This window comes from Stigmatopora argus, chromosome 23 (genome assembly GCF_051989625.1).
Source record: "Stigmatopora argus isolate UIUO_Sarg chromosome 23, RoL_Sarg_1.0, whole genome shotgun sequence".
NCBI classification, from domain to species: domain Eukaryota; kingdom Metazoa; phylum Chordata; class Actinopteri; order Syngnathiformes; family Syngnathidae; genus Stigmatopora; species Stigmatopora argus.
In genome coordinates, this window is record NC_135409.1 from 6,451,828 (window position 1) to 6,479,481 (window position 27,654).

A 27,654-nucleotide genomic window follows, 5' to 3' on the forward strand; every position below is an offset into this window, starting at 1 on the left:
GACTTTCAAACATTTACAGCAGTTTTAAAAGCGTGTTTTGGTTGTTTATTTCTTTCATGTGATTCAGTTAAGCTTCTTTACAAGGTGGGTTCACTTTGTTTTTGACTACTTTTTTTTGCTAGCGTCCAAAAGGACAAACTATGGTTATGGATTAGTGTTAATAACGTTTATTTGTGTTTTATAGTGATGGAGTCTGAGTTTGGAAAGAACGAGGACGAGGACACGACTACTACGTCAAGTTTTTTTCAGCGGCTGGATGAGGTAAGAAATAAATAAATCATAAATAAAAATAGGAATGGGGTTAAAAATAGTTAGTCCAAACGTAGAGTAAAAAAAAAACACAATCGAATTGTTTCAGACTCAACAAAACAAGTGACAACCTACACTCAGCGCCATTTAAATTGGACTTTATTGTTGTATTTTTTTTATTTTAAATAAAAAAGTGCATTCATTTCCTTTGGGATGAAAATGTTTGAGAATGATAGAAAACATTTTTACACATATGCAAAGCTCCACACAGTCCCCAATAGGCTACAAATGGCCACAACAACATCTTTCTTGGTCATAAATCACCATGATTAAACCTTTTTTATTGAATGACCCCGGGAGATAAACATTCTATCAAATTTCACAAATAAAAATAAATACTGTACACGTCCTTATTATGGGAAAACAAATTTTCCTGCATTTTCTGCTCATTCAGTGTGTTTGAAAGAATAAAATGATGTGATACAGTGATCTGGCATGTGGTGGTAGTATTGTACAAGTAGTGCGACTTCTATTTTGTTAAATTCTTTTGTTGTTGTTGTGATAATGACTAGTGGTGAAAAACAAGATGGTTATATTTCTTCCTGCAGTCCCGCTGTTTATATCTTGTCCAGTATAATGCAAAGAATCATCAATAAACGCAAATAAGGTTCATATTTCATAGTTATAGGTGATGGAACAAGGTCATAAAATGGGATTATAATTAAAGAACAGAACAATAAGGAGGCTATTACTTGTATAGATTACTTGTATGCCGTAGTGCCTTATCGCACATGAATGGCTGTTAGTGATAAAAGCGTTTAGAGCGCAGGAAATCTCGTGAGTTGAACCGCATCGGCCCTCTGGGTACTCGGACGTTTGGTCGAAAGACGTTTGGTCGACCGGACGTTTGGTCGACCGGACGTTTGGTAGAAAGGACGCTTGGTAGAACGGACGCTTGGTTGAACGGACGCTTGGCGGAACGGGCGTTTGGCGGAACGGACGTTTGGCGGAACGGACGTTTGGTAGAACGGACGTTTGGCAGAACGGACGTTTGGCAGAACGGACGTTTGGCAGAACGGACGTTTGGCAGAACGGACGTTTGGCAGAACGGACGTTTGGCAGAACGGACGTTTGGCAGAACGGACGTTTGGTAGAACGGACGTTTGGTCGCCGGGTTGTTACTGTTGAAACCAGCTTTCAAAATTATAATCATGAGAGAGTGAGTTTAATATCTAAATATCTAATATCAAAATATCAACAGTAAACTCTGTCATAATTTGACAGCGAGCGAACCCAGCGACCAAACGTCCGTTCTACCAAACTTCTGTTCTACCAAACGTCCGTTCTACCAAACGTCCGTTCTACCAAACGTCCGTTCTACCAAACGTCCGTTCGACCAAACGTCCGGTCGACCAAACGTCCGGTCGACCAAACGTCCGGTCGACCAAACGTCCGGTCGACCAAACGTCCGGTCGACCAAACGTCCGGTCGACCAAACGTCCGGTCGACCAAACGTCCGGTCGACCAAACGTCCGGTCGACCAAACGTCCGGTCGACCAAACGTCCGGTCGACCAAACGTCCGGTCGACCAAACGTCCGGTCGACCAAACGTCCGGGGACCAAACGTTTTTCGACGAAACGTCCGGTCACGGGCCCTCTGCGCCCAGTTTTAAGAGAAAGACCTTGCTGGACTGGAAGTGGATATTTGACAGAACCATTGGCAAAATTGCTCATTGTAACACCCCACTTAATACCACGGCCCCCCAGAGAGGCTAGCTCTCGCACGACCGGCGCCATGTTGTACATCATTGTCGTTTTTAAGTCCAAATTGAAAAGGCTATCTATCTATCTAGATGTTTGATGGCATGTTTGAACTATGTGCACGTGAGTCTACAGTCTGGTGGCCCTTCTTAGGGAACGTAATTCTTGGGCCGGATCATCATCTTGACCGTCTTGAAAGCCTGTCTGTAGTTGGTTGGGTAGTACTCCGTGGACATGTTATGCCACGTTCCCCAAAAGATGCCATTCCGGACCCCCTTGTACCTCTTGTGGTAGTACTTGCCGTTGAGATTGGCCGACATGCAGGCGTCAAACCACCAGCCGGAGCTATAGTAGGCACCGCAGTTCCCCGAGGGGTACATGTCGTTGTCACGGTCCGGGGTGGAGAAAAACTTCTGGTCGTGATTGAAGTGCCTGTTGAACATGACGGCGTTCCCGGCGGTCCCGCTGCAATGACATGATTGCCGTTAATCAGTGGCGGGCCGTCAGGGCCTTCAAGGCCTTCTCTGCTGGCCTAAGAAATATCTGAATCATATACTATATTTTGTCCATGAATACTTATAAAATAATTCCAAATTTTCTGTTAGCTTCCTTTCATTACTTTTCCCCCTGGTTGCACTGCTTCCAGATGTGTGTTTTCATATTGAAGCATTTAACCAATCACATTTCAGCCATTATTTGTTGCCAGGGTCAGAAATCTGCCTCAAGGCCTTCACAATCAGTTCTGCGGAATATTCAGGACTTTTGATCCAGTTCTTTTAATCAATTTATTTAAAAAACATTCTAAATATTATATCTAAAAAGGTCCGGCCCCCATGAAATCGAGTTTTCATTAATGCAGCCCGCGAACCAACCCGAGTCTGACACCCTTGATCTATACTATTCATTTTAATTTCATAATAAAACAGAAAGTCGGCACTCATGATTTACTTTCCGGGGCCACACAAAATGATGCGGTGGGCCAGATTCGGCCCCCGGGCCGCCACTTTGACACCTGTGATGTATATTTAGGGTGTCAGACTCGGGTTGTTTTGCGGGCCGCTTTAACGTCAACTTGATTTCACATGGGCCGGACCAGTTTAGATATAATATTTAGATATTTTTTTAAATAAATGGGTTAAAAGAACTGGATTAAAATCCCTGAATATTCAGTCTTTTTATAGATCTAAAACAATGTTTATTTTAGCTTTTTTTAAAATATATTTTTAGATTTTACTAAATGATTTTTGAACTAAAAATACAGAAAAAAATGGATTAAAAAATGACAATTATTGATTTAAAAGGGGGAAAATCAAGAAATTTAATATACATCTATACTCTTCATTTTAATTTGATCCTAAAACAGAAAGCCGGCACTCATGATTGACTTTCCCGGGCCACACAAAATGATGCGGCGGGCCAGATTCGGCCCCCGGGCCGCCACTTTGACACCTGTGTTCTAATCCATCCCGTTGACGACGGCTGTAAATCTGGAAAGAAAAAACGCACCTGTATCCACTGATGGACAGCCGGTAGCGCAGGTACTCATTGGCCACGTAGAACTGATCGTACTTGGCGTACTCGCGTACCCCCTCAAAGTCTTCCAGCTCAATACGCAGCATCATGTCTTTGGCCTTTGTCAGCAGATGGATGTGGTCGTTGCCCAACCAGAATTCGCCTCTATAGAAAAAAAAAGGGAGCCATAGATAATGAAGTCGACAGCTATTCACTCGCATTGTAATTTGTAGCAAATTAGCTTTCCGACTGCGGGAGGGGAAACCAAGGACGCCAGGATTTTACCTGAGATTGCCGAAGCCTTTCTTGTATTCAGCCCAAGTGCGGTTGAAGCTGATAGAGCCGTCCAATCGCTGCTGTATAACCGTCCATCCGCCACCGAAGGACTCCATATCACAATAGGCCTCCAACGTCCCGTTGCGAGGGTCGGGGGTGACGCGGTACACGCCGTTTTTCCTCGTCTCCAGCACGTTGTAGTCTGAACAGTCCCGTGGAGCTAAAATGACTGCGGGGAGGAGACGGAAAGGGATTGAAGCGGGGTTATTTTGTCAGGGAAAAGCAAGTGGATGATAGTCAATCTTCTTTTTTCCCTTTGCTCTCACTGCTAAGCTTATTTTTTTTTCTTTTTCTCAGTCCTACCAAGAGGAGCGTAATAGAAATGGACCCCGAGGCAACGGGAGGCTGAGGAAAGAAATTCCATTTTTTAATCATAATGAAAGTTTTCAGTGGCCAATTCAATCCTGGGGCAATGTATTCCAACGCAAAAACACTTTGGCAACTTTTCCCCCCCGACTTAATAAATGGCGTCCCCTCGTGAAGCACGTTTTATCGGGGACGTCTGCGGATTTGCATAATAACGTTCAGCGGTGTCCTTATCGAGTGTTATCGCGACATGACCGTCTGCCTCTGTTTTTTTCTGGGTTTTGCTGAGAAACACAATGCCGTCTTGAAAACAAAGTTAACCTCCGAGGAACTGGCGTCCACATGTGTGGACATCACGTTTTGGTTCAATTTTGGGAATGGGAAAATAACATGTCATCCAAAAAGTGTAAAACTGGATGCAAGTGACTTCCCACCGGGCCTACATTTTGCTGACTGACTATGTGAACATGTGAGCATTTTTCCGTGACCGGACGTTTCGTCGAAAGACGTTTGGTCGACCGGACGTTTGGTCGACCGGACGTTTGGTCGACCGGACGTTTGGTCGACCGGACGTTTGGTCGACCGGACGTTTGGTCGACCGGACGTTTGGTCGACCGGACGTTTGGTCGCCGGGTTCGCTCGCTGTCAAATTATGACAGAGTTTACTGTTGATATTTTGATATTAGATATTTAGATATTAAACTCACTCTCTCTCTCATGATTATAATTTTGAGAGCTGGTTTCAACAGTAACAACCCAGCGACCAAACGTCCGTTCTACCAAACGTCCGTTCTACCAAACGTCCGTTCTACCAAACGTCCGTTCTACCAAACGTCCGGTCGACCAAACGTCCGGTCGACCAAACGTCCGGTCGACCAAACGTCCGGGGACCAAACGTCTTTCGACGAAACGTCCGGGGACCAAACGTCTTTCGACGAAACGTCCGGGGACCAAATGGCTTTCGACGAAACGTCCGAGTACCACATTTTTCCTGTGCTGGTAGGTCTGGAGATTAGGGAGGCAGACACGTCCATATCTGAGTGGAATTTTGTAAAGAGCTGAAACATGTTCGTGGTACGTTCTGGTACCATTACTCTGAGTTGACAATTGACAAATACAAAGTGCCTATCATTGCAGGTTCTTGTCATGGGTCTCGCACTAAGTTGCTCTTCCATTATTGACCTTCTTGCTAGCTTCTTGTTCTTCACCAGTACTGTCAATGTGCATGCTCATCAGTGAAACTGGATTGGACATCTACAACCATCGACGACGGGCCATGAAGTTACCGTTTGATGGCTAAAAATAACACGAGATCTAGTTGGCCCACGAAGCAAACTGAATTTGACATGTCTGTTCTCCACCGTTCCCGGTGCGCCGCCTTGCCGCCTTAATTATAGTTTCCGGCGCGCTTGATGAGTCACGTGAGCGACGGTGACGGCTCGAATGATCGCCGAGTCCCGTTTGACTGCGGCGAGATAAGTGACTGGCAACAAAATGCCACATGACAGGCTTTCCTCGCTAAGCTCACCCGTCAGGAGTATAAACGTGTTTCCTTGCAGATAGCGGAGGAGTCCTGCCTTGCAGAGAGACGCTGGCTTTGTAGTACCGTATTTTCACGACTATAAGGCGCACATAAAAGTCTTAAATTTTCTCCAAAATAGACAGGGCACCTTATAATCCAGTGCGCTTTATATATGGACCAATACTAAAAATGTTAGCACGATAAAATCAAATAAATCAGTGGATAGGGTACACCATCCTCTACAGCTCTCACAACTACGGCAAGCAGTCCCCGACTGTACTATTTTTCCCGTAGAAAAAGTACTGCGCAGTGACTGCTGGGATATATAGTTCTTTTGTCAATACACCCAGTATGACGGCAAACACACTTATTTGGTGCTCACCGTCATTTCGGCTGTATTTACAAAAGGAATCCTGGCGCTAGATGTTGGCATCAACAGAGCATTCAAAGCTAGACTGCGAACTATATATATATTATATGGATGAATATCAAACCGCAACATGAGATTATGGCTACGTGAGGCGTATATCGAACGACCGGATGGCTTTTTTCACGGCTCGCCGTCACTTTTGATTTGCGACCAAGTCACGAAAATGAAATGATGACTTGAGTACGTTGTAAAATGGCTAAATAAAGTACAACCGAACTCAGTTTTGCTAACGTTGCCTTTTTAAAAACGTGTTTTTAGCGTGTGTCCGTATGTTTAAGCTGGTGTATGTTTTGCCATGCCTGGCTGCGTCTATAAAAACGGTGCGTCCTTTGTGTGTTTAAAATACAGAAATAGCACTCGTTACTGACACTGCGGCTAAAAATACGATGCGCTGTATAGTCGGGAAAATACGGTAAGTTGAAGTCAAACGAAAATGGACCAGGTGGAACTTTCCAGTCCACGTTGGGAAGTCGGAAACGGTTCTCGTCGTTTAAGGGACTTCACGTAGCCAAACGAGATGATTCATTCCTGTCAGTTCACCTCAAGGCCCTAATTCTTCCTCACAGGAGCGAAAAGGGGAAGATTAAATAAGTCGGGGTGAATAAATACAGTGTGAGCCGTGTATGCTAAAATGGCAAACTCGGGCTTTGGCTCGGAAGTGCGTGACTGATGTGCCAAGATGACTTTTCAGAACGCCGTGGCGTCGCCAACACCTCGCTCACGTGATCACTTTCAAGTTTGTCGGTGCGGTTCTGCTTTGTGCTAAACTCTATTGGCACTTTAAATAGCGCATTAAACATTTCCAAGCCTGCAGTGTGACAGTTGCTAGTCTATTCTTAAGGCCTGCAAATTTCAGCTTGGGTAAAAAAATGCCCAAATGGGAATGTTTTCTCAAGAAATTTCATCTCGGCGAGCAGCGTTAGTGTCGATTTCACATCTGGGGTGAATCATTAAAGTCATCCGTCATCGGATTGTCGATTTGCAATTTGCAAAGCGGCAGGCAGCTGTTTCTTTTCGTTTTTCGACTGGATTGGCTTCAGACACTCCAGGCGAGACTCGTGTCAGGACCATTTGGCGCTCCTCGAGAACCAACATTCTCCGACGGATGTGCAAAGACGAGCGTTACTGACCCCATCAAGCACCCGTGACTAATGTCAGGAAAGTTGCCTACGTCGCCCCTTGTGTTGTTGGCAAAAGATGATGAGAATGAATTGTTTCACGCAGGACTGAGCATGACCTCCAGGGGAGCGGGATTAGATGGTGAGTGAGGAAAGAAGGAAGTCAGGACAAGAAATTGAAGGGATGGTGAAGGACACGTGCGTTCAGGATGAACATTTTTGGGTTGTTGTTTTTTTGGTCAAATTTGACTTATACTGGGATTCCCATCACACACCTAATTGGCTTGGAAATAAATCCGCTACTCGCAAAAACATATCTTTACATAGCATCTTTTCACTTTTCAACCCTAATCTGCATCATTTCTATGTTGTTTGCTTTTTTTGGTTTCTATTGAAGCCATTTATGTCCTTATGTAGTAAAGATCTACCCTTTTTTTCCTCCCTCTCCCCATTTTAGGAGTGAGTTGGAATGTCGGGGGCACTTTCTTACGTAAGAAAACTCAATTCGTGCATATTTCTGAAGCGATTCAGCGATAAACTCAAGCTTCCTCTCTAAACATTGTGGAATGACGGGTATGTGTGAGCAACTGACATCGTAGTAGAGGACTTCTTACACTGTGGCGTAGTCTGCACCGCACATTGCGTGTTGCAAGTGGAGCTCAGCTTGTTGACCACCCCGGTGATGTTCTCCACTCGTCGGTCCACCATTGAGCGCACGTTATCCATGTTGAGCAGGTTGAGACCCTCCATGCGGCCTTGCAAGGTGGAGATCTGGTTCCTGGCGTTACGAAGGCTAACCGACATTCTGTTCAGCTTCACCTAGAATAAAACAAGGCCACTTATTTGGTACACGGTCGATTGGTTGCCAATCTTTTGGTCGCTGGTCTTTTGGTCGCCCGGAAGGTTATTGATAATTACCATTTAAATCGTTGCTCAAATTCCCGAAATACAAACTGCCAATTACTATTTAGTCATACTTAATGCCCTAGTAATTATTGGGCTAAAGAAAAGCTCCAAATTTCCCGGACTTTTATAGATTTTTGTTGGAGAACTTGTTAAGACCCTGACTGACGTCGCTTCATAAAGGGACAACGCATGTACCAAGCTTCATTGTCATTGCCCGGGTAGATTTAGTCAAGCCGGCTTTTTGGAAAGTCCTCCAATTGGCCAACAGTTTTTGCTGCTTACCTGCATCTCTTGCATATTGTTTGACCCAGGTGCGTTTGTCCCCGAATGGTGTCGGTGTCCCAGGTGAGTGCCTTCCACGGAAGGTCCGGAAAGCATCCCGTTGTCCCTCTCTTCTTGGCTGGAGTCACTTTCTTGCTTAGTCAGGTCCAGAACCGCGCTTTGTCCCTGGTCGGCCTGCTGGTGCCCGTAGGCTCCGTTCCCCCGCGTACCCCCGCACTCCTGGCAGCTATTCTTCAGCTTGTTCACCACCTCCTTCAAGCTCTGGAGCTCCTTCATGGTCTTCTCCAGGAGCCTAAACTGCTTGGGCAGCTGGACGGTCATAGGAGGTAACGTCACCTGGTAGGGGCACTCCTCGCCCTCCTCCGCCGAGGTCCCGGACCCCCCGCAATTGCCGGAAGGTCTCAGCTTGATGCCGCAAGAGCCCGGGGAACTCGGCTCCGCTCCCAAAGCGTAGGGTCCTCTGGCGTCCCACTTTTGCTGGGAAGCGCCCGGAAAGTCCGCCGCCGCATGGCAGCCGGTCGCCAGCACCAGAGCGGCGCAAACCAGAAAGGTCCTCATCTTGAGTAGCACGAAAAAAAAAAAACTAAGAGCTCCGAAGAGACGGAAAAGTGCGTGCGATCCAGAAAGGATGCTACGAGCGAGCGCAACCTGCAAGGATGAGCGAATGTGGGGGAACTGCCGTTGCCTGCGATGCCGTGTCATTAATATGAGAGTGAGCGAGCGAGGGAGGGCGTGAGGGAGGGAGGGATTCTCAGAGAGATAGGCTGGATCGGAGGAGAGACAAACTTAGCCTTTAGGCTGATGGGAGGGAGGGAGGGGCGGTGCTATTATGTAATTGCCTTCGTCGTTTGGGCGGCTTTGTGAAAACTTGAGCGATGCCGCAAGAGCTTGTTTTTTTTTGTCTGCCAGGAAAACGGATGTCCTTTGGCCGCGCTGACAAGCCGCCTCGTTCCAAAGTCGGCAGGTCTCTTCGAGGATGGCGATGATTCATTGCGTCCGTTTCAGGGATGTTTTTTTTTTTTCTCTCCGTCGACTTTACCCCTTTTCTGAACCCAACGCAAGTAAAGGCAGTCATCTTTCTTCCCAGCAGGCAGCCTCCTCTTCCAAGGTTGACGATTTTACCGTCAACCACACCAAATTGCCATTGATAAAAGCTCACAAATTGAGCAATCACTTGTGTTGTTCGTGGTGGTCAACTTTTCTGTTTTCATGGGATAGCAATTCAGTTCACACGGACCGGACTTGCATCATCGTCAATGGCAGCCAAGGAGTTAAAAACGGCGAAATTGTAATTCTGTAAATTAGCCTGCCCGCGCTCATTAGAGACTTACAAATGAGTGTTAGTGCTTCTCCGTCCTCTATTAATTTTTAATGTTTCCCACCATCACCGGGGGAATGAAGGCAAAGCATGAAAACAAATTTTCGGTTTTAATCTTACCCGATGTTTTATACAATATCAGAGACTAATGTCAGTCTGGAGCGACCGTTGCCATATGGGTAGAAAAAAAAAACCCTGCGGGCACACTCGCGGATGTCGTTAACGCGTCTATTCCTTGGTGCTGTTTAAGGATTCTCTGTGTACATGTTGGAACTTCACAGTCCAACATTGCATCAGAAGTTTCTTCGGCTGATGCTTGGTCGGAAACCGACGGATTATTCCAATTCACGCTGCGATCCCTTGCAAGCATTCTGCCGTTTTCAAGATTTCCGGTTTATTTGGACATTTCAGACCATGTTTATTTAGCATTTACGTGAAAGCAAATGTCTTTTTGTCGGTATATTCCCTAACTTTGCAACACCGATGCTAGGTTCACCATATAGGTATTCCCAAATATTTACCTTTCAACAAAAGAGGCATCTGAACTCATATCCGTATTTCTTGCAAGAAGAGAATCGATCCACACGCGTCTCCGGTCAAGATCATTTTAATGACTCAATGTCTCTCTGGCTAATTTATTCATAAGATTTAACACCATGCTTCACAGAAGTCTAAACATTTTTAGAGTCTCATGACAATTGATCTCAGTTCTCAAAACAATTGTAGGTCTGTCGAATCTTCCCAAGAGAGTTTTGATGTGAACCATCTTGAGAAGCCGATGCTTCCCAAAACAATCCACAGTTCCTAATAGCACTTGTTGTGAAGCATCTTCAGAAGCTGAAGCTTCCCAAAACAATCCACAGTTTGATGTGAACCATCTTGATGCTTCCCAAAACAAGTCACCGTTCTCTTGATGTGAACCATAGTCTCGAGAAGTCCAGGTGCAAAAGGGGAGTGACCGCCAAAGTTGTTTTGGTTAACTTTGGAGCGAGCATTTCTCTTGCAAGAGATGTATTAAAATGCCTTTTATTAATGTCAATAAGCTTCATTGCAAGCACATATATATATATATATATATATATATATATATATATATATATATATATATATATATAATGATTATATTTCAAGCTAATTTATATAGCTAAACCTAGCAACCGATTCATGGGTTCTTGTTTTATTTGGTCAGGCCAGTTGATGATTTTGTGACTCAGCCTTCATTTCAAGTAGAACCGAGCACAGATGGAACAGTCGAAGGAAAATATTACAAGTTAAGGCCCCTCACCTTCTCGCCGTGATTCAGTCTGCCTGCGGGCGCCACTCCAAATCAAAATGTCAATATCGGAACATGACGGGGAAGATGGCGATTCACTGTGATGATCGTTCAAGTTGTATTTTCCCTACGTTTGCCAGACTGATCAAATCAATGCATAAAATTCGATCTTTACAGAGACAAGTCACACCGCCACCATTTCTCCTACATCTGCCCCGCATTAGCTCCTTTCGCCAAGAAAAATGAGGTGTTAAAAGTATTAGTAACGCACCTGACTTCACCATTGAGCAAACATCATGTATCTGGAAGATTTTTACTGCAGTCTACTTGTTCCACTCACCTAGTTTTGCATGCACGTGGAGACGCCGACAGCAGGCATAAATCTAATTTACCGATCGTCTGACATCAAAAGATGGCCGGGCACATGTTACGCCTTAGCCGCTCAAGCTATAAAATCGTTCTATTCTGTTTAATGGCTGCAGATAAGTCTCATCATGAACAGAGGTAGGCGAGGCCTGCCTCCAATTGCTCCAGGCTGTTCCAGATCAAATGTTCAATGTGCAGCCAAGATGTCTGCCGTTCCACAGCCTCATCATCTGTGACGGTAAAAAATCCCAATGCCGCTCTCATTTGTCCAGTCATACGCTTCCACATCATTTTTCCGCATTTCATTCCCGAATGCCGAGCGTGGCGATCGTAAAACTCGGTTCCGGGGCCCATGATCAATTTCACGGCTAGCAATGAACACTCCGGCCCGGATGACCCGCTTAATACCCCACCACGGGAAAATGTGACCCGTTATCCAAGAAGCCGGAACACGCGGCGCTCCACCTGACATTGTCGGACCGCTAACAAGCTGCGAGACATCAGGATAAATCTTCTTAACGACAGCGCCATTATCTGATGAACCCTTATTGCGCTTTTGAGCCTTTGGAGGAACGCGTTTGACTACCAGCCAAATGTTGGCCTGCAAAACAGATCGTAAACAACATAATTACCCGTGTATGATGTGTAAAAGTCACATTGCGGGACATGTTTGTGTTACTAAGGGTACTTACGGCCCAGTCAAGGTTATCCTCTCATTATCCCGAACAACCTGGGTTCCAAGATAAGAGAAGAGCACCTGTCTGCCTTTTCCATCATTGTGACGTGCTAAAGTACCACATTACAGGGTGAAATTTAACCACGGCTACTCTTTTAGTGAAAGCAAAGATAATCAGGTGGAACAAAAGGCGGAATCATCCACAGCTCTATATCTTCACTCGCTTCCTGCTTCAATTTTCTGTCAAGTCAAGTGCCACGTCTGGCGTGGAACGTAGTAGAAGGACCCAAACGAGGGGAAGCAAACAGGGACAAGGGCATGGAGTGCTCTACCAAAAACTTTAGTAACTAAGGTAGGAAAATAACAAAGACTTGGAATGAAATAACAAAATACCAAACTTGACATGGAAAAACATGGAGGAACGTGGAACATGCCATACAGGTACATCGAGTCATCGTAGACAAATCAGGGTAAAGCAGACGGAAAATGCAGAAAAAATTGATTAAAAAATGACAATTATTGATTTAAAAGGGGAAAAATCAGGAAATTTAATATACATCTATGCTCTTCATTTTAATTTGATCCTAAAACAGAAAGTCGGCACTCATGATTTACTTTCCCGGGCCATTCAAAATGATGCGGCGGGCCAGATTTGGCCCCTGGGCCGCCACTTTGACACCTGTGCTTTAATGGATGTTTACCTGGCAAAGCTGACATTTAAATGGTCCTTTCAGTCGGATTCAAACCAGCGACCTAAGCACCTACCCCAGCATATTGCATTCATCTTGAGACCTGACTTTTGAAACCATTACATTTTTAATTTTATTTTTATATCAGGCAATTTCAGGCCCATCTTAACACTCGTCTTTTGTTGGTGTCTTTATGCATCCATTTTATTGACGCTGTGTCTTTTTGTTGCCTTTCAGATGCTATCATCGGGCAAAATCAGTCAGGCCAAAGTGGACAGGTTGAAAGCAGTCTACAGGCGACTCGATGACAAAGTGAAACGGTATGCAGCTTTGTTTTTTGTGGAAATAAAAGTCGAGCTACTTACATTTTTGCTTGATGTGCGGTAGCCAAAGCCTGCAAAGAAGAGAAGAGGGGTGGAGACATTGCACCGTCTGCCAAAACTAATGAGCCTATTGTTCAGGTTTAACTCATTCGCTGCCATTGAAGAGTATATTTTTCAATGAAATAGGTAGTATAGGTCTCAGTTCTACTCGTTTGAATCTGGAAAACAATTTTACTGCCGCACAACATCCCGTAGACGACACTAAACCACCAGTTTAGATACTTTAAAAATATTCACCAGTTCCGTCAAAACGTTTACAGAAGTATTGATAAAATTAGATGTAGAGCAAGGGTGTCAGACTCGGGTTGGTTCGCGGGCCGCTTTAACGTCAACGCCATTTCACGTGGGGCGGACCATTTTCGATATAATATTTAGATTTTTTTAAATAAATGGATTAAAAGAACTGGATTAAAAGCCCTGAATAATCCGTTTTTCATAGATCTAAAATAATGTTTATTTTAGCTTTTAAAAATATATATTTTTAGATTTTACAAAAAGATTTTTGAACTAAAAACACAGAAAAAAATGGATTAAAAAATGACAATTATTGATTTAAAAGGGGGAAAGTCAGGAAATTGAATATACATCTATACTCTTTATTTTAATTTGATCCTAAAACAGAAAGTCGGCACTCATGATTTACTTTCCCGGGCTACACTAAATGATGCGGCGGGCCAGATTTGGCCCCCGGGCCGCCACTTTGACACCTGTGATGTATAGTAAGGGTGTCAGACTCGGGTTGGTTCGCGGGCCGCTTTAACGTCAACTTGATTTCATGTGGGCCGGACCATTTTCGATATAATATTTTTTTTTAATAAATGGATTAAAAGAACTGGATTAAAAGCCCTGAATAGTCAGTTTTTTATCTAAAACAATGTTTATTTTTAGCTTTTTTATATATTTATAGATTTTACAAAAAGATTTTTTAACTAAAACACAGAAAAAATGAATTAAAAATGACAATTATTGATTTAAAAGGAAAATCTAATATACATCTATACTCTTCATTTTAATTTGATCCTAAAACAGAAAGTCAGCACTCATGATTTACTTTCCCGGGCCACACAAAATGATGCGACGGGCCAGATTTGGCCCCCGGGCCACCACTTTGACACATGTGATGTAGAGGGTGACATTTTTGGATGAGTCTTTTCTTTGCGGTCATTATGTACAGTGCCCAGAATTCAGAAGCGGCGCTTTTCAAAGAAGCCAAGCGACTCCGAGCCGATTTGAATAAGCTGCAATCGGACTCTGAGCAAACCGAAAATCCGGGCTCTTCCGACGAGGCCGCCAGCGAATCGGGCGAGCTGAGGCGGCAACTCCAGCGGGCGTTCCAGCAGCTGAGGGCAGCCGAGGACAAAGACTACATGACACAACACCAGCTGAAATGGTGAGACGCCCCAACGCAAATGCATTCCAAATCTTTGGCGGCGAAAAGCTACTTTTTGATTTCCCGCTATGTACCAATCTCGACAGGAAACCGTGCAACTGCAGTGTTTATCTTGTAACGTGTAAAAAGCTTTATCACATAAACAGTGTCTGTCAAAGCAAAAGCACGTTGCCAGTGGAATTCAATATTTCCTCCCTGTAACGTGTTTACTTGCTCAAATGCTCTGCTCAGGTTAGTCTCTTGACGGTCCAGATATTTATTTTGACGTTTCCCTCTCTTGTTCTCTCACGAGCCATTTTCCTCCACTCCGCTTTCCTTCCTAAAGCTATCCGGCTATCAGCGCGTCCAAACGGTCAAATGCAACCAGAGAAATGGAAACGAACACTTCAGTGCTTCCCCGTAAGGTCAGGGAAAGGTCGCTGGAACATTACTAGGCAACGCGATAACATGCACTGGTGCTTCCCCCCCAAAAAACCAAATGAAAAACAACATCTGTTTTGTTGTTCCCTTTTTTTATATTCCTCTGCTTTTTCTTGTACTTTCTCCTTGATGCAGGCTCCAAGAAGAGAAGCGCTTTCTAATAAAGGAGAACTACATTCCACAGGAACTCGACGTGAGTCCACCACGGTGTCATTCCCCGACCAGGACGGGGATTTGAATGACCGCCGCCGACCTCTCACGGTTGAAATGGATGGGGCGTTTTTTGCCGTCAATAGCAGTGAACGAGTCAAATGTTTACGCTAATTCTATAGGCAGTTCGCTCTTACGTATTCTACGAAGTGTTGTTGTGACGCAAGGGAATAAGAACAAACTCAGCATAAACCAAGGGTGTCAGACTCGGGTTGGTTCGCAGGCCAAGTTAACGTCAACTCGGTTTCATGTGGGCCGGACCATTTTAGATATAATATTTAGATATTTTTTTTATAAATGGATTAAAGGAACTGGATTAAAAGCCTTAAATATTTTTTTTTTTTATAGATTATTTGAGTTTTTTCTGAGTAAGAGAAAATCATTTATTTAATAATTGGTTTTCATTTCAAAAGGAAACCATTTTTTATCATGTTCCATATTAAAGTGGAAAACCGAAAATATTTTTATATATTTTTAGATTTTACAAATTGATTTTTGACCTAAAAAAATGATGAAAAAAATGAAATTATTGATTTAAAAGGGGGAAATATCAGGATATATAATATACATCTGTATCTATCATTTTAATTTGATCCTAAAACAGAGAGTCGTCACTCATGATTTACTTTTTCGGGCCGCACAAAATGATGCAGTGGGCCAGATTTGGCCCCCGGGCCGCCACTTTGACACGTGCTTTAGACTATCTCAGAAATACCATGTGCAATGATTTTTCTTCAGATTTTCCCTTCAAAGTAACAACACATTTGTACTCCCTATTAAAGCCATGAATATGGAGGTGAAAATTTATTCTTATACGAGAGAAATTGTCAAATTCAACCATTTAAAGGCCATTTTAAGGATACGGCTTATAAGCGGGGGCGGCTAATATGAGAGAAAATACATACGGTACATATGTAAAATGAAATTAGCTTTTAGTGATGGCATTTTTCCAAGCTAATCATTCATCTGCTGTTAGATCCCACAGGAAGTGGAGAGCGCCACAGTCATCCTACAGGATAAATGTGAGAAACTGCAAAAAGAAGTAGCCCACAAACAAATGGAAATCAGGTATTTGCTTTCCCAGCAGTCACTTTTCCTCATGCATGAAACATCAGAGTTCACATTGCGCCTCTTTGCCTGGCGAAGATGTCTGAAGGAAGACATGGAATCTTATCAAACGCAGGCCAGGATAGAAGGGAAAGAGCTGGAAGAAGCAATGAAAATCCTACGACTCAAAGAGGTTTGCCTGCACGGGCTCCACGGCCGGCGTGCCGTCCATCAAATAACAAATGTACTTTCCCCCCCCCCCCCCCCTTCTGCGCCAGGCGGAGAAAGCCGAGCTCTCGGCTGCACCTGAACAGATTTTAAAAGAGATTGGAGAGAAACGCTCCAAGAAGGAGTGAGTACCGGAGGCGCCTTTAACAATCGGTGCACAGCAAGAGCCGGAAATAGTGCAAAAAAATATTTATTTATCCACGGCAACGCACTCGTAACCGAACAAACAGATTTAAATTAACTTGGATTAATATATACAGACAAACTCAAACATACGTTTAATGTAACTTTACACAAAACTGAATTCTAATTTTGTTTTACATTTTTATACCTTCTCCTGGCCGGGTTAGCTGTTTGCCACGCCTCCACCCTCACGTTCGCTATCGATGGGCTGTTTGCTGTTGTATTCCCTTCAAAATATTCCGAAAATGATGCACACAAATGTCCTCACAATAGGATAACGCACGGCCACTTGCCAACGAGAAGTAGTCTTGAATGAGCGATCGCGGGAGCTAACAGGCTAAGGAAGGAATAACAGCCTACCCACGTATTGATTGTGGGTAATGAAGTTTTATTCTGAGAAAGGGTGCCATTGGCTATCGGTGTTGTGTACACGAGTATACTTCATTACCCAGAAAGCCCTCTTTTTGCCCGCGCATGCGCGTTGTGCGTTTCCTGGTCGAAAGTCGTCTGAATAAATCGTTCAGTGCTCGTAGATATCTGTTATATACGAAAGAGATGCGGCAAAAACAGACAGTGCGCTACAGTGATAAACAGCCTCTCATGTCATGGCCACCTGGCTTGGTCGCATCTCGAATTTTTTCTCGTATCTAGGGCGAATTATTTGCACGAAATTTTCCTCGTATCTCGAGCATCTCGTAGGTAGAGCTGCTCGTATGTAGAGGTACCACTGTAGTCCGAAATAGCCAAATGGCAGCAAGAATGCCCCCAAAAGGCGTTGTAGAAACCAAAAAGAAATCGTCCCAGCATTGGGCAGTTAAAAGGTTAACTCTCCCCGTTGCTGCTAATTGGCATTTTAGAGCTGCAGTAAAGACCTTGGCAGCCGTGGAGGCCCAGTTTTCAGATGTGAAGCAGCAAGTGAAGGAGGTGGAAGAGCAGAACGACCTTCTCAGGGTGCAGAAGGTGGAGATGGCCAAGGAACTGGAGGCTCTCCAGGCCCAAGTGGAGGCCGGCCAGAGTGAGTGCAGTGATCTTCACAAAGAGCTTGAGGTCATCAAGGAAGAAGAAGCAGAACTCACAGGCCAGAGGTGAATTGACATGCAAAAAACATCATGATAACATTTATATACCTCACTCTCATTTTCAAACCATTCCACCAAAACTTCCAATGGAAAAATGTAATTTTTGCCACATTCAATCTCGTATCTCGTGTAAAAATAGTCGAAAAGACGTGGCACTCTAAAACACCACATTCCTAGCTTGAATTTCAAAATCTAAACCCACTTTTATACATCCTGCCATCACGGTAATCATTATCTTTTCATATTTGTGACTGCATTTTTCCCCCACTTCCAGAGGCCTTCTAGAAATGAAGACGCAAAGCATCATGTGTAAGCGAAAACTACTATGCGAGAATTATGCTGCCCAGCTGAAAGAGAAAAAAAGGTACCATATTTTTCCATTTAATCTACCCAGGTATATTAAATGGCTTTTGCTTTTTTGAGCCTCCCGTTTGTGCGCCAATTAATATACCCGTGCTGTTTAATATACCTGAGTATATTAAACGGCAACTCCAGCTTTTTTGGCAAGATTTGTATGGTGTTCATGAGGGCATAATTATAGATACTTAAGTTCATTAAAATTTCAAGTCAGACTTTATTCAGCAGTAAGTAGTTTTAGTCTGCAAAACATTGATGCACCCCGTCACGGCATAAAGAGTGCGTAGTGGATCGTACCTTCCCGTTTGTGCGCCATTTAATATACCCCTGCCGTTTAATATACCCGGGTACCGTATTTTCACGACTTTAAGGCACACATAAAAGTCTTAAATTTTCTGCAAAATAGACACGGCGCCTTATAAGCCAGTGCGCTTTATATATGGACCAATACTAAAATTGTTATCACGATAAAATAAAATAAATCAGTCGATAGGGTACACCATCCTCTACAGATCTCACAACTACGGCAAGCAGCCCCCGACTCTACTATTTTCCCCGCAGAAAAAGTACTGCACAGTGACTGCTGGGATATGTAGTTCTTTTGTCAATACACCCAATGGATTGTGGCCTGTATAAATCGACATCAACACAGCTTGACGAAGCATGGAAAGCAGCGTTGGAAAAGTTACGCTAACTACTAGCTAGCTACTATTTGCGAATGGATTGTGGCCGCCTGGACGAACGTATAAAACTCAGCGTTTTCAATGACTCATTTGGACATTTGTTCAATTCGGACACAGAAAATGAGGACTTTGATAGATTTGTGGGTGATGATGACGTGAGTTCATTGTAAAATGACTAAATAAAGTACAACCGAACTCAGTTTTGCTTCCGTTGCCTTTTTAAAAACGTGTTCTTAGCGTGCGGGTGTAGCGTGTGTGTTTAAGCTGGTGTATGTTTCGCCATGCCTGGCTACGTCTATAAAAACAGTACGTCCTTTGTGTTTGTAAAATACAGAAATAGCACTCGTTATTGACACTGCGGCTAAAAATACGATGCGCCGTATAGTCGTGAAAATACGGTATATTAAATGGGGGGTATATTAAACAGCAAAATACGGTAGGTGTGAAATTCCCACATCTTCTGAGCCATCACAATGTATGAAGGATATGCTATACAGTCTGCATTGAAGCATGATATCTACCAATATCTCCTAAGGGAGATGCAGGCCTTCAAGAGGATGGAGCGTGCACTTGCCACGGCCGAGGAGCAACTCCAACACTCGCAATCCAACTGCGCAAACTTGCAAGCACAGGTGAGCTATTGCACGATAGATTGATTGCCGCACTGCACTGGAAGCCTTTTGACTTTTCCAATTGTCGTTGTTCCTGTTTATCAGGAACATTTCATGCTCTCCATTCCAGTAAGAATGTGTTTTGAATCCATTAACTTGATGTTAGCATGGTGAAAGAGAGTGTCAGCGGATCTCACACTTCTAGAAAAGGAAACTTCAATGACACATTGGGGAGTCATTAGGAAATGTCGCAAACCAATGTATTTGCAAATGCATGTTTTTTTTTTACTTTCGGATTCATGACGTTTGATGTTAGGAGTGTTTTGTCACCTCAACCTTTGACGGGCAGCAGATACAGTGCCGTGAAAAAGTATTTTTTTTTTCATATTTACCACAGACAGGTTTCAGACCATCAAATCAATTTTCGTATTGCACAAGGACAACCCAAGGAAAGAGAATAGGCTATTTCTAAATAATGATTATATTTCCCAAAGCAGAAAAAAATACCGTATTTTCACGACTATAAGGCACACTTAAAAGTCTTAAATGTTCTCCAAAATAGACTTGGCGCCTTATAATCCAGTGTGCTTTAAATATGGACATTTTTTTTAAATGTCATTCATTGAGGGTGCGCCTTATAATGCAGTGCGCCTTATAGTCATGAAAATACGGTACAAACATGTGTGGCCCTTGTTAAATCCAAAAATAACGGTGACTAATCACAATTGTAGGAAAGCTGAGTTCAATTTCCCACCCCACACCTGATGAGAAAACACTTAAATAGAATGTGTCAGCAAGATCAGAGCATCGTGCCGCGATCCAAGGAAATTCAAGAAGAAATGCAAAAGTGACTTTTTGACTCCCATTTTTAGTTGAACGCTCTCCCGAAAAGAGATGCCGCTACTGCTCACAGGACGGCCCTTCAGAAGGAAGTGGACGCTCTCAAAGCCAGCGTTGAAAAACAGGTGAGGGGCGCGGTCTGGCATTGGATATTTTTCTGAAAGCAACACTGCCCTTCCTTTCTAGTTCTCCCGGACCCCAAAGGCGAGCCAGATTCAGCGGCAGTCTGAGATCATTCAGGAGTTGTCGAGGGAATCGGATACCCTGAGAGAAGAACTCCATCACCTTCAATGTCTGACGTACATCAAAGCGGACGAAAGAGGCCGGAAGCACCGCGAGATGCTCCGAGCCGAGGTCAAGCGAAAAAAAAAAAGTCTCTCTCCGTTTGATGACAAAAGCAAAATCCCCAGCGGGAATTCTCGGCTGGCTAACGCCAGGCGTCTTTCCGCAAGCTGTAAAACGCTCCACCTGTCTGATTGAATCCACCCGCAGCAAATGAAGCGGCACGTCGAACAGGAGCTGCGAGAGAAGGAGCTGGTCGCCGTGCACCACAGCAAGCTGAACGCCGCGCTGCAGCGCAGGTACTACGGAAACGCCATTGACGGCGACGGACGTGCGAGCCAAACCTCCAATCGACACCTGTCAATGGCACTGCAAATGCTAGCAAGGGGCAATTTAGCGTGATCAACCAGCATGCATGTTTTTGGTCAGTGGGAGGAAACCCAAGCACCCCAGAGAAAACCCACAGAAGCCCAGGGAGAACATGCAAACTGAGGACTGACCGACCTGGGATTGTACACTCAACCCCAGAACTGTGAGACGCTAACCACTCGTCCACCAGGCCGTCTCCACATGACCCCAAAAAATGCACACATTTGTTTACCGTATTCTCACGACAATAAGGCGCACTTAAAAGTCTTAAATTTTCTCCAAAATAGACAGGGCGCCTTATAATCCAGTGTGCTTTATATATTTAAAAAATTTAAAATGTGTCATTCATTGAGGGTGCGCCTTATAATGCGGTGCGCCTTATAGTTGTGAAAATACGGTTCTCAGAGCTCTGGGGTCTTGGGTTCTAATCCAGGTTGGTCCACCTGTGTGGAGTTTGTGCATATTATTCCCGGGCCTGCGTGGGTTTTCTCCAGGTGCTCCGGTTTCCTCCCACATTCCCAAAACATGCATGGTAGGCTGATTGGACAATCTTAACTGCCCCTAAGTATGAGTGTGAAAATGAATGGTCTGCCCGTGCCCTGTGATTGGCTGAGTGTCCCCCGCCTCTGGCCCCAAGTCAGCTGGGATAGTCTCCAGCACCCCCTGCGACTGTTGTGAGGATAAAGCGGTTCAGAAAATGAATGAATGAATGAAATAATTTTGGGTATGGCTCTCTAAGAATGAGATTTGATTGAAAATATGAATTGTTTTTGGCTCTCTGGGTCCAAAAGTTGTCCGACCTCTGTCCCGTGGTCTTTGATTGACGCTCAGCCGACTCCTTAAAGGGGAAGCCGTCTTTTAAAAGGCATCTGTTGTCTGCCCATGCTGATTTCAAACCCGACTGAGCCGCTAATGAATTGCTTTCTTATACTTTAGAGTGCTACAATATGGGCAGCTTTGCGAGGGGATTGCGGAGGAGAAAAATAAGTACATCAGGCTGAAACAGACGGCATCGCAGGCCATCGCCGAGGCGATGGAGCATGCCAAGGTTCTGGAAAACCAGCTGGAGATTCAAAAGTGTATTGTCACCAAGAAGGACAAGTAAATATATCACAGTGTGTGGTGCGTTTTGAAAGCATCGTACAAGTGCTATCATTTTTTTTTTAACAGATTGCTCAACAAAGTTCAAAAGAAGGTCTCCAATTGTAGCAAAGTCAGAGAAAGACTTTGTGACACTTTGAACAAGGTTTCTTTTATTTCTTTTTTAGGTTTTTGGGGTGTTTTTGTTTTTCAAATTGGATTGACGCTCTCATATCTCGTAGGTTGCCGGGCAAATCCGTCAAGCCAATCAGGAGCGAGAAGACAACCAAGTGGAGTTGAAGAGGCTCGGGCAAAGCTTCAGTTTCCAGGAGAAAGCGCTCATCGACGTCAGCAAGAAGCAGGAAGTGGCGGTTCAGCGGCGTAATTTTCTGTGCGTTCATCACAGGGGTGCCAGGGTTGAAACACAATCTAGATACGGACGTTTGGTCGACCGGACGTTTGGTCGAATGGACGTTTGGTCGCCGGGTTCGCTCGCTGTCAAATTATGACAGAGTTTATTGTTGATATTTTGATATTAGATATTTAGATATTAAACTCTCTCTCTCATGATTATAATTTTGAGAGCTGGTTTCAACAGTAACAACCCGGCGACCAAACGTCCGTTCTACCAAACGTCCGTTCGACCAAACGTCCGTTCGACCAAACGTCCGGAGACCAAACGTCCGAGTACCGTGAAATCCAGTTCAATCAAGCTGTCCCAGATTCAATTCCAGAAACCCGTTACCCCAAATTCAGCCACGTTTCAGCGCTGCCTCCATAAAAATGGCATTTTGAAACTTCCAAATTCCAGATTGAATCTAGTCCACACTTGTTCAAATTCCAAAAATTGTTGATTTTGCCCATCCAGAAGCCGAGCACGTTACATTTGAAATTTCTCAAAATGTTCTCTTCTCTTAACCTGGCATTGAATTCTGTTCTAAAGAGCCTTCAATTTAACCTGTCGGAATTCGCGAGAACCCTTCATCATTCAAATCGCGTCCCATTTTGTCCTTTCTGTTGGTCCATAGTGGCATTCAGCTGCTAGAGGGCGAGGAAGTGTTGTTCCACTACCAGGAGAAGGTCAACTCACAGGAGGCGGCCATCACCCAGAGGAACACGGAACTGCGGAACATGGCCAAGGAAACCAGAGACCTGAAAGTGCTCATCACTGAGGAGAAGAGACAGATCGGTTGCAAGAAAAAGGAAGTCATGGTCCAGAAGAAACTGGAAGAGGAACTTCTCACGCGGAGATTGGAGGTAATCATAAATAGAAGTGTCATATTGCTGACGCCTCGCATTAGGTGGGACGGCATGTTCCTTTCCCACCACTGCGGGAACCAGTCCTTTTTTTTCACTTGTCGTCATCGTCCGGGGCGTGAACTTCCAGTTGCCTCGTTTGACCTTTTGTCATTTCTGCAACAACTTGATTCTCGTGTTAAGTGCCGTCCCCTCCGAAACGGTGCCTTAGTTCACTTCAAAACCACCGACTCCCGTTTAACAAGGGTTTAAATGCGATTGGCTTCAAGTTTCAAATAAGTCTTGTCAAGAAATAGTCATAAGTCATTTGGCTTCATCACATTTTTTACGTTTCACAATAACCGGGGTGTGTAGACCGTCATTCGGCTTCATCACATTTTTACGTTTCACAATAACCGGGGTGTGTAGACCGCGTTCTCCAATGAAACCTTCCACTTTTATGAACACTCCACACGTCCTTGGACTTCTGACTTTGTTCCGTGTCGCCAACAGACGGACAATCCCAGACTCTTTGCCATCTGCGTCGTAGGTCTGCTGTGTCCATCCAATCTTTTTTGGCATTTGAGCCTATTCTTAATCCTCCCTTCATGGCACGCGGTATCCCCAACAAGCTATTGGGATATTTTGATCTTATTCAATGACTTCATACTTCTGGAAGAACTGCTTTGCCACTGAGAGATCATCATTTGGAATCTTTGGTTGCTAGGCCCAGTTGTCAATGTTTATCTCAACACAGATCAGCCGTTCTTAACTTCTGGTTCCTTCTGGTTCCTTCTGGTTCTTTGGAGTATCCATCCGTTAGGTGGCAAATATCCTGGCCCTCCCTCTCCTGGTTTTGCTGCACGGGGGAACCAAATGTAATCAATTGGAGGAAGCTAGCCAGTTCCATCCATTCTTCATGCGAATTCAATCCCCGTGTCGCTTGTTTAGTCATCCCTATCTTCCATATTTGTATTCATCTGCGAGCACTTTATCTGCTCATTGCAACCCGGATAGCCCCTCCTTTTGCCTCTTTTTTTGACGGCATATTTCGACGGATTATGATGGATTAGACCATCTGCCTCAGTATCGTAGTTCTATACACGGAGGCTGTCGTGGCTTGGAATTTTAATGGCCACCAAGAAAAACGGACGGTGAAAAGCCGTCTTTTGGCCAGGGGTTGTTGAGCCTCGTTTTTTTTTTTTAATGGGAGCTTTACCCCCACCCGTCATGTCATTCTTTTTAGGGAGGAGCGGATGTCATGGAAGTGGTGATGAGTCATGTTGTGTCCGTCCTGAAATTTGGATCCGACCTGTCTGGAAAGCGAGACTGGGGAAATCCGCAGTCCAGACACGTGGAGAGAAACGATACAAGTAGCCACTAAGGCAGGCTTTGCTTTTAAGATCTCTAAATGTTGTTAGTGCCACAGACAACCCTCCCCACCCAAGGAAATGAAAATACCTCATCTGCAAATATCTCACTTTTTATTACAAGCAGGGCTTTATTCTCTACCTCCCACAACATAAAGAGCTTTTAATTTCATGCATGGCCTGGACTCTCATTCTTCTCATTCTTTTAATGTGTTTGGAGACTTGCTGAAGCCCGAGGTGGCGAGTGTGTGCATTTCTCTCTCTTCCTATCTTTTCCTGACAACCAGGAAAAAAAAGGCGGGGGCACCGCTGACGGCATCATCATCATCATCGCCGGAGAATAACTGTGACTCTCCTGGTGAAGCGCCTCCCGTTTTTTGAATATATATATATTTCATCCAATTTGTCGTTGGCATTGATTAGGGGGGAAAAATGGAAAGCTTACAGAATAATCATGGTGATTATCAGCATCGCCTGGTTGTTGTTGCCATGGAAACCCTCCATCGCTTGCTAGTGGACTTTATGAGCAACGTTTTTATTCACATTTTCTTGTCTTTGTTGAAATGTACAAGTTTTATAGCTAGCCCAGCATGCATGTTTTTGGCATGTGAGAGGAAACCGGGGTATCCGGAGAAAACCCACGCGGGCACGTGGGGAAAACATGCAAACTCCAAACCGGGCGTTCAGAACTGTGAGGCAAACTTGAAAATGTGTAAATTGTAAATAGAACTGAATCTTCCATTCTGCTCGTTTTAAGAAAAAATAAGAATACTGTAAATATTATGGTATAATAGTGGGGAAAAATATATATACTCGACTAAAATGGTACTACTGTGATACCTTGACATACGAGTGTCCCAACATACGAGAAATTTGAGATACGAGGAAAGTTTCGAGCAAGTTCATTTGTATTTAGTTATTTTTCTATGGGAAAAATGGATTTGAGATACGAGTAAATTGACATACGAGCTCGGTCCCGGAACACTTTAAGCTCATATCTCAAGGCATGACTGTACTTCTGTTAGAGTAGCAGTAGTTTTTATTTTAAAAAAAAGATTTAATAAAGTAATCAGATCCCTGCCTTTATTGGTGATATATGTCCAATCATTTAGACTGGGAGTACTGTTGCCGACCCTTCTACCTCCCAGTCAAAATGAATTGGATATCTGGAGTAAACAAATTAAAAACAGTCTCCTCGCCTATTTATTCATGCAGATGTTGGAGGCCAGAGACCAATCGCTGGATCATTTGACAAAAACAGCCAATTACAAAGAACTGAAAGGCTCTGATCTTTCGACCTCTGAACTGGTCGCAAAGATCAAAAAGGTACACTATTTTCATTCATTTTTAAATGTTTTGTTTTTAATTTTAAAAAAGGTGTCGCATTCCCCCCTGTTGCAGCTGGAGGGGGACCTTGCCGAAAGGGAGCGGCAAGTTCTGGAAAAACAGCTCCTGGTGGACCAGGTGACACGTCTCGCTAAGAATCTGCGAGAACAGAACCAAGTCTCCAAAGAGGACAAACTGTCACTGGCCCAGAAGGTACCACACAAAGACAGAGTTCAGCGCACATGCACGCCGTCTCACGTTTTTGCACGGCGACGTGTAGTTGAATGAGCTGAGGATCCAGATCATCGACACCAGTCGTCGCCTGATGGCTACGTCGGCGCAACTGTCGATGAAGCAAGCGGCCGTTTTGTGTCTTCAGCAGGAAGTCAAAGAGAGAGAGCTGCAGGTCTCACGCAATCCATCTTGGTGGGTCTTTGTGCACCATTGATTGCACCTTGTTGTCTTGGCCGCTTGCCTCCAGATGGACAGATGCCAGAGGCGTTTGGAGCAAGGCCTGCCGCCCTGCCCCGAGATGGAAGACGAATGGAGACGGATGCTTCGAGACAAGAGGAGGAGACAGCGAGGCAAAGAGGAGCGAGAGCAGGTAAAGATAATCCATTGGCCGGGACTTGAAACGGTAATATGGTGAATTTGCCTCTGGTTTTGAGTTGTACGTGTTGCACCCTGCATTTTAATCTTAAAACAGAGGGAGAAATAATCAGAACAGTGATACGTTGTTGTTTCTTCAATCCAACTTTACTGTTATATTTTTAATTTCTTATTCCGACTCATCGCACGGTAAAGTCAACGAGTCTCTTTGACATTGATCCGTGCCTCCTCTGCCAGAATCCTTACCCTCGTTATGTCATCGGTTTTCAATTTAGAGAAAATATTGTCCCTCTTTCATTTCTTTGGAGTACGCTTTGACAAGATTGGATCATTTCATTAGTGTGTAAAAATGTGCCACCATGGAAATTGAAGAGCATTTTTCTAAATACTCTGGGAATCCACGAGAAGTCACTTCACTTCCTGCAAATTCTTGTTGGGGGGAAAAGCAAAGCGCATTGGGGTCAAATCTCGGCCAAATTACTTTAATGAGCCAGAAGATCCAAAGAATGTCACGTTAATCCCGCAGTGGTGTCCACTCTCAACATCCCAGAAAAGCAACGCCTTGTTACTGCGTGCTTTTGTTTGGACGTGTCCAAAATATTGACTTTATGATTCCATTTTCCTGATTAAACTTGAGCAAAATTGAATGTGACACATGAATATGAATATGGTTTGTCTGCAGCCTTCCGACGAGGACGAGTGGACGCTACTGCCGAACGGACGGTACACCACGGCAGAGAGCCGACCCGATACCTACGTCCCCCACGAGGACCACCTGCCTCTGCCTAAACCTTACGGTGCGCAGCCCCCCTTCAAACCCAGCCAACCAGGTGCCAACATGAGACACATACGCAAACCCAACCACCTCAAACCGCTTGAACCGTAGAGAAAAAACACGAGAAAAAAAATCTGCAAAAGTCTTCCTTTTTTTTAGCTTGTTTCATTTTTACCTTATGTTATGCCTTTTTCTTGTATATACAGCTCATTTACACAATGATTGTCATGAAATGACCACAAGTTATTAGGAATATTTGACCATTTTTGCCTTCCAACGTCACGGTCTATGAATACATTGAAGCGGATTTAAATGGAAAGCTTCAACCCTGAAAGGAGAAATGTAAATACCGAGATGTTTACACAATGGAAGAGGGAAAGAAAAACAGAAGCTCCAGAAAAAATAAGAACACTGTAAATATTATGTTATAAT

The 27,654-nt window shown here is 44.1% G+C and overlaps 2 protein-coding genes across 3 annotated transcripts; one reads left to right on the forward strand and one right to left on the reverse strand.

Annotated features, from left to right (window-relative positions):
* The first annotated feature begins 123 nt into the window (after positions 1-123).
* Positions 124-27,654, forward strand: ccdc146 (coiled-coil domain containing 146). Of its 2 annotated transcripts, none has more exons than XM_077594460.1 (22): positions 124-261; positions 12,982-13,064; positions 14,302-14,517; positions 15,073-15,130; positions 16,124-16,215; positions 16,294-16,387; positions 16,473-16,546; positions 17,463-17,690; positions 17,959-18,048; positions 19,260-19,356; positions 20,208-20,300; positions 20,362-20,529; positions 20,668-20,756; positions 21,763-21,927; positions 21,997-22,072; positions 22,149-22,297; positions 22,935-23,163; positions 25,728-25,838; positions 25,914-26,051; positions 26,119-26,244; positions 26,320-26,442; positions 27,130-27,654. In XM_077594460.1, exons 1-22 carry the CDS (start codon positions 187-189, stop codon positions 27,331-27,333), a joined length of 2,778 nt encoding a protein of 925 aa, XP_077450586.1. In that variant the 5' UTR covers positions 124-186; the 3' UTR covers positions 27,334-27,654. The 2 variants fall into 2 exon arrangements, with proteins under 2 accessions (XP_077450586.1, XP_077450587.1); XM_077594461.1 differs by having other exon boundaries at positions 16,133-16,215.
* Positions 1,829-9,087, reverse strand: fgl2a (fibrinogen-like 2a). Its single transcript, XM_077594462.1, has 5 exons — positions 8,423-9,087; positions 7,849-8,053; positions 3,808-4,027; positions 3,517-3,687; positions 1,829-2,475 (listed from the first exon to the last, which is right to left on the reverse strand). The coding sequence occupies exons 1-5, from the start codon at positions 8,978-8,980 to the stop codon at positions 2,160-2,162; spliced, it is 1,470 nt and encodes a 489-aa protein (XP_077450588.1). The 5' UTR covers positions 8,981-9,087; the 3' UTR covers positions 1,829-2,159.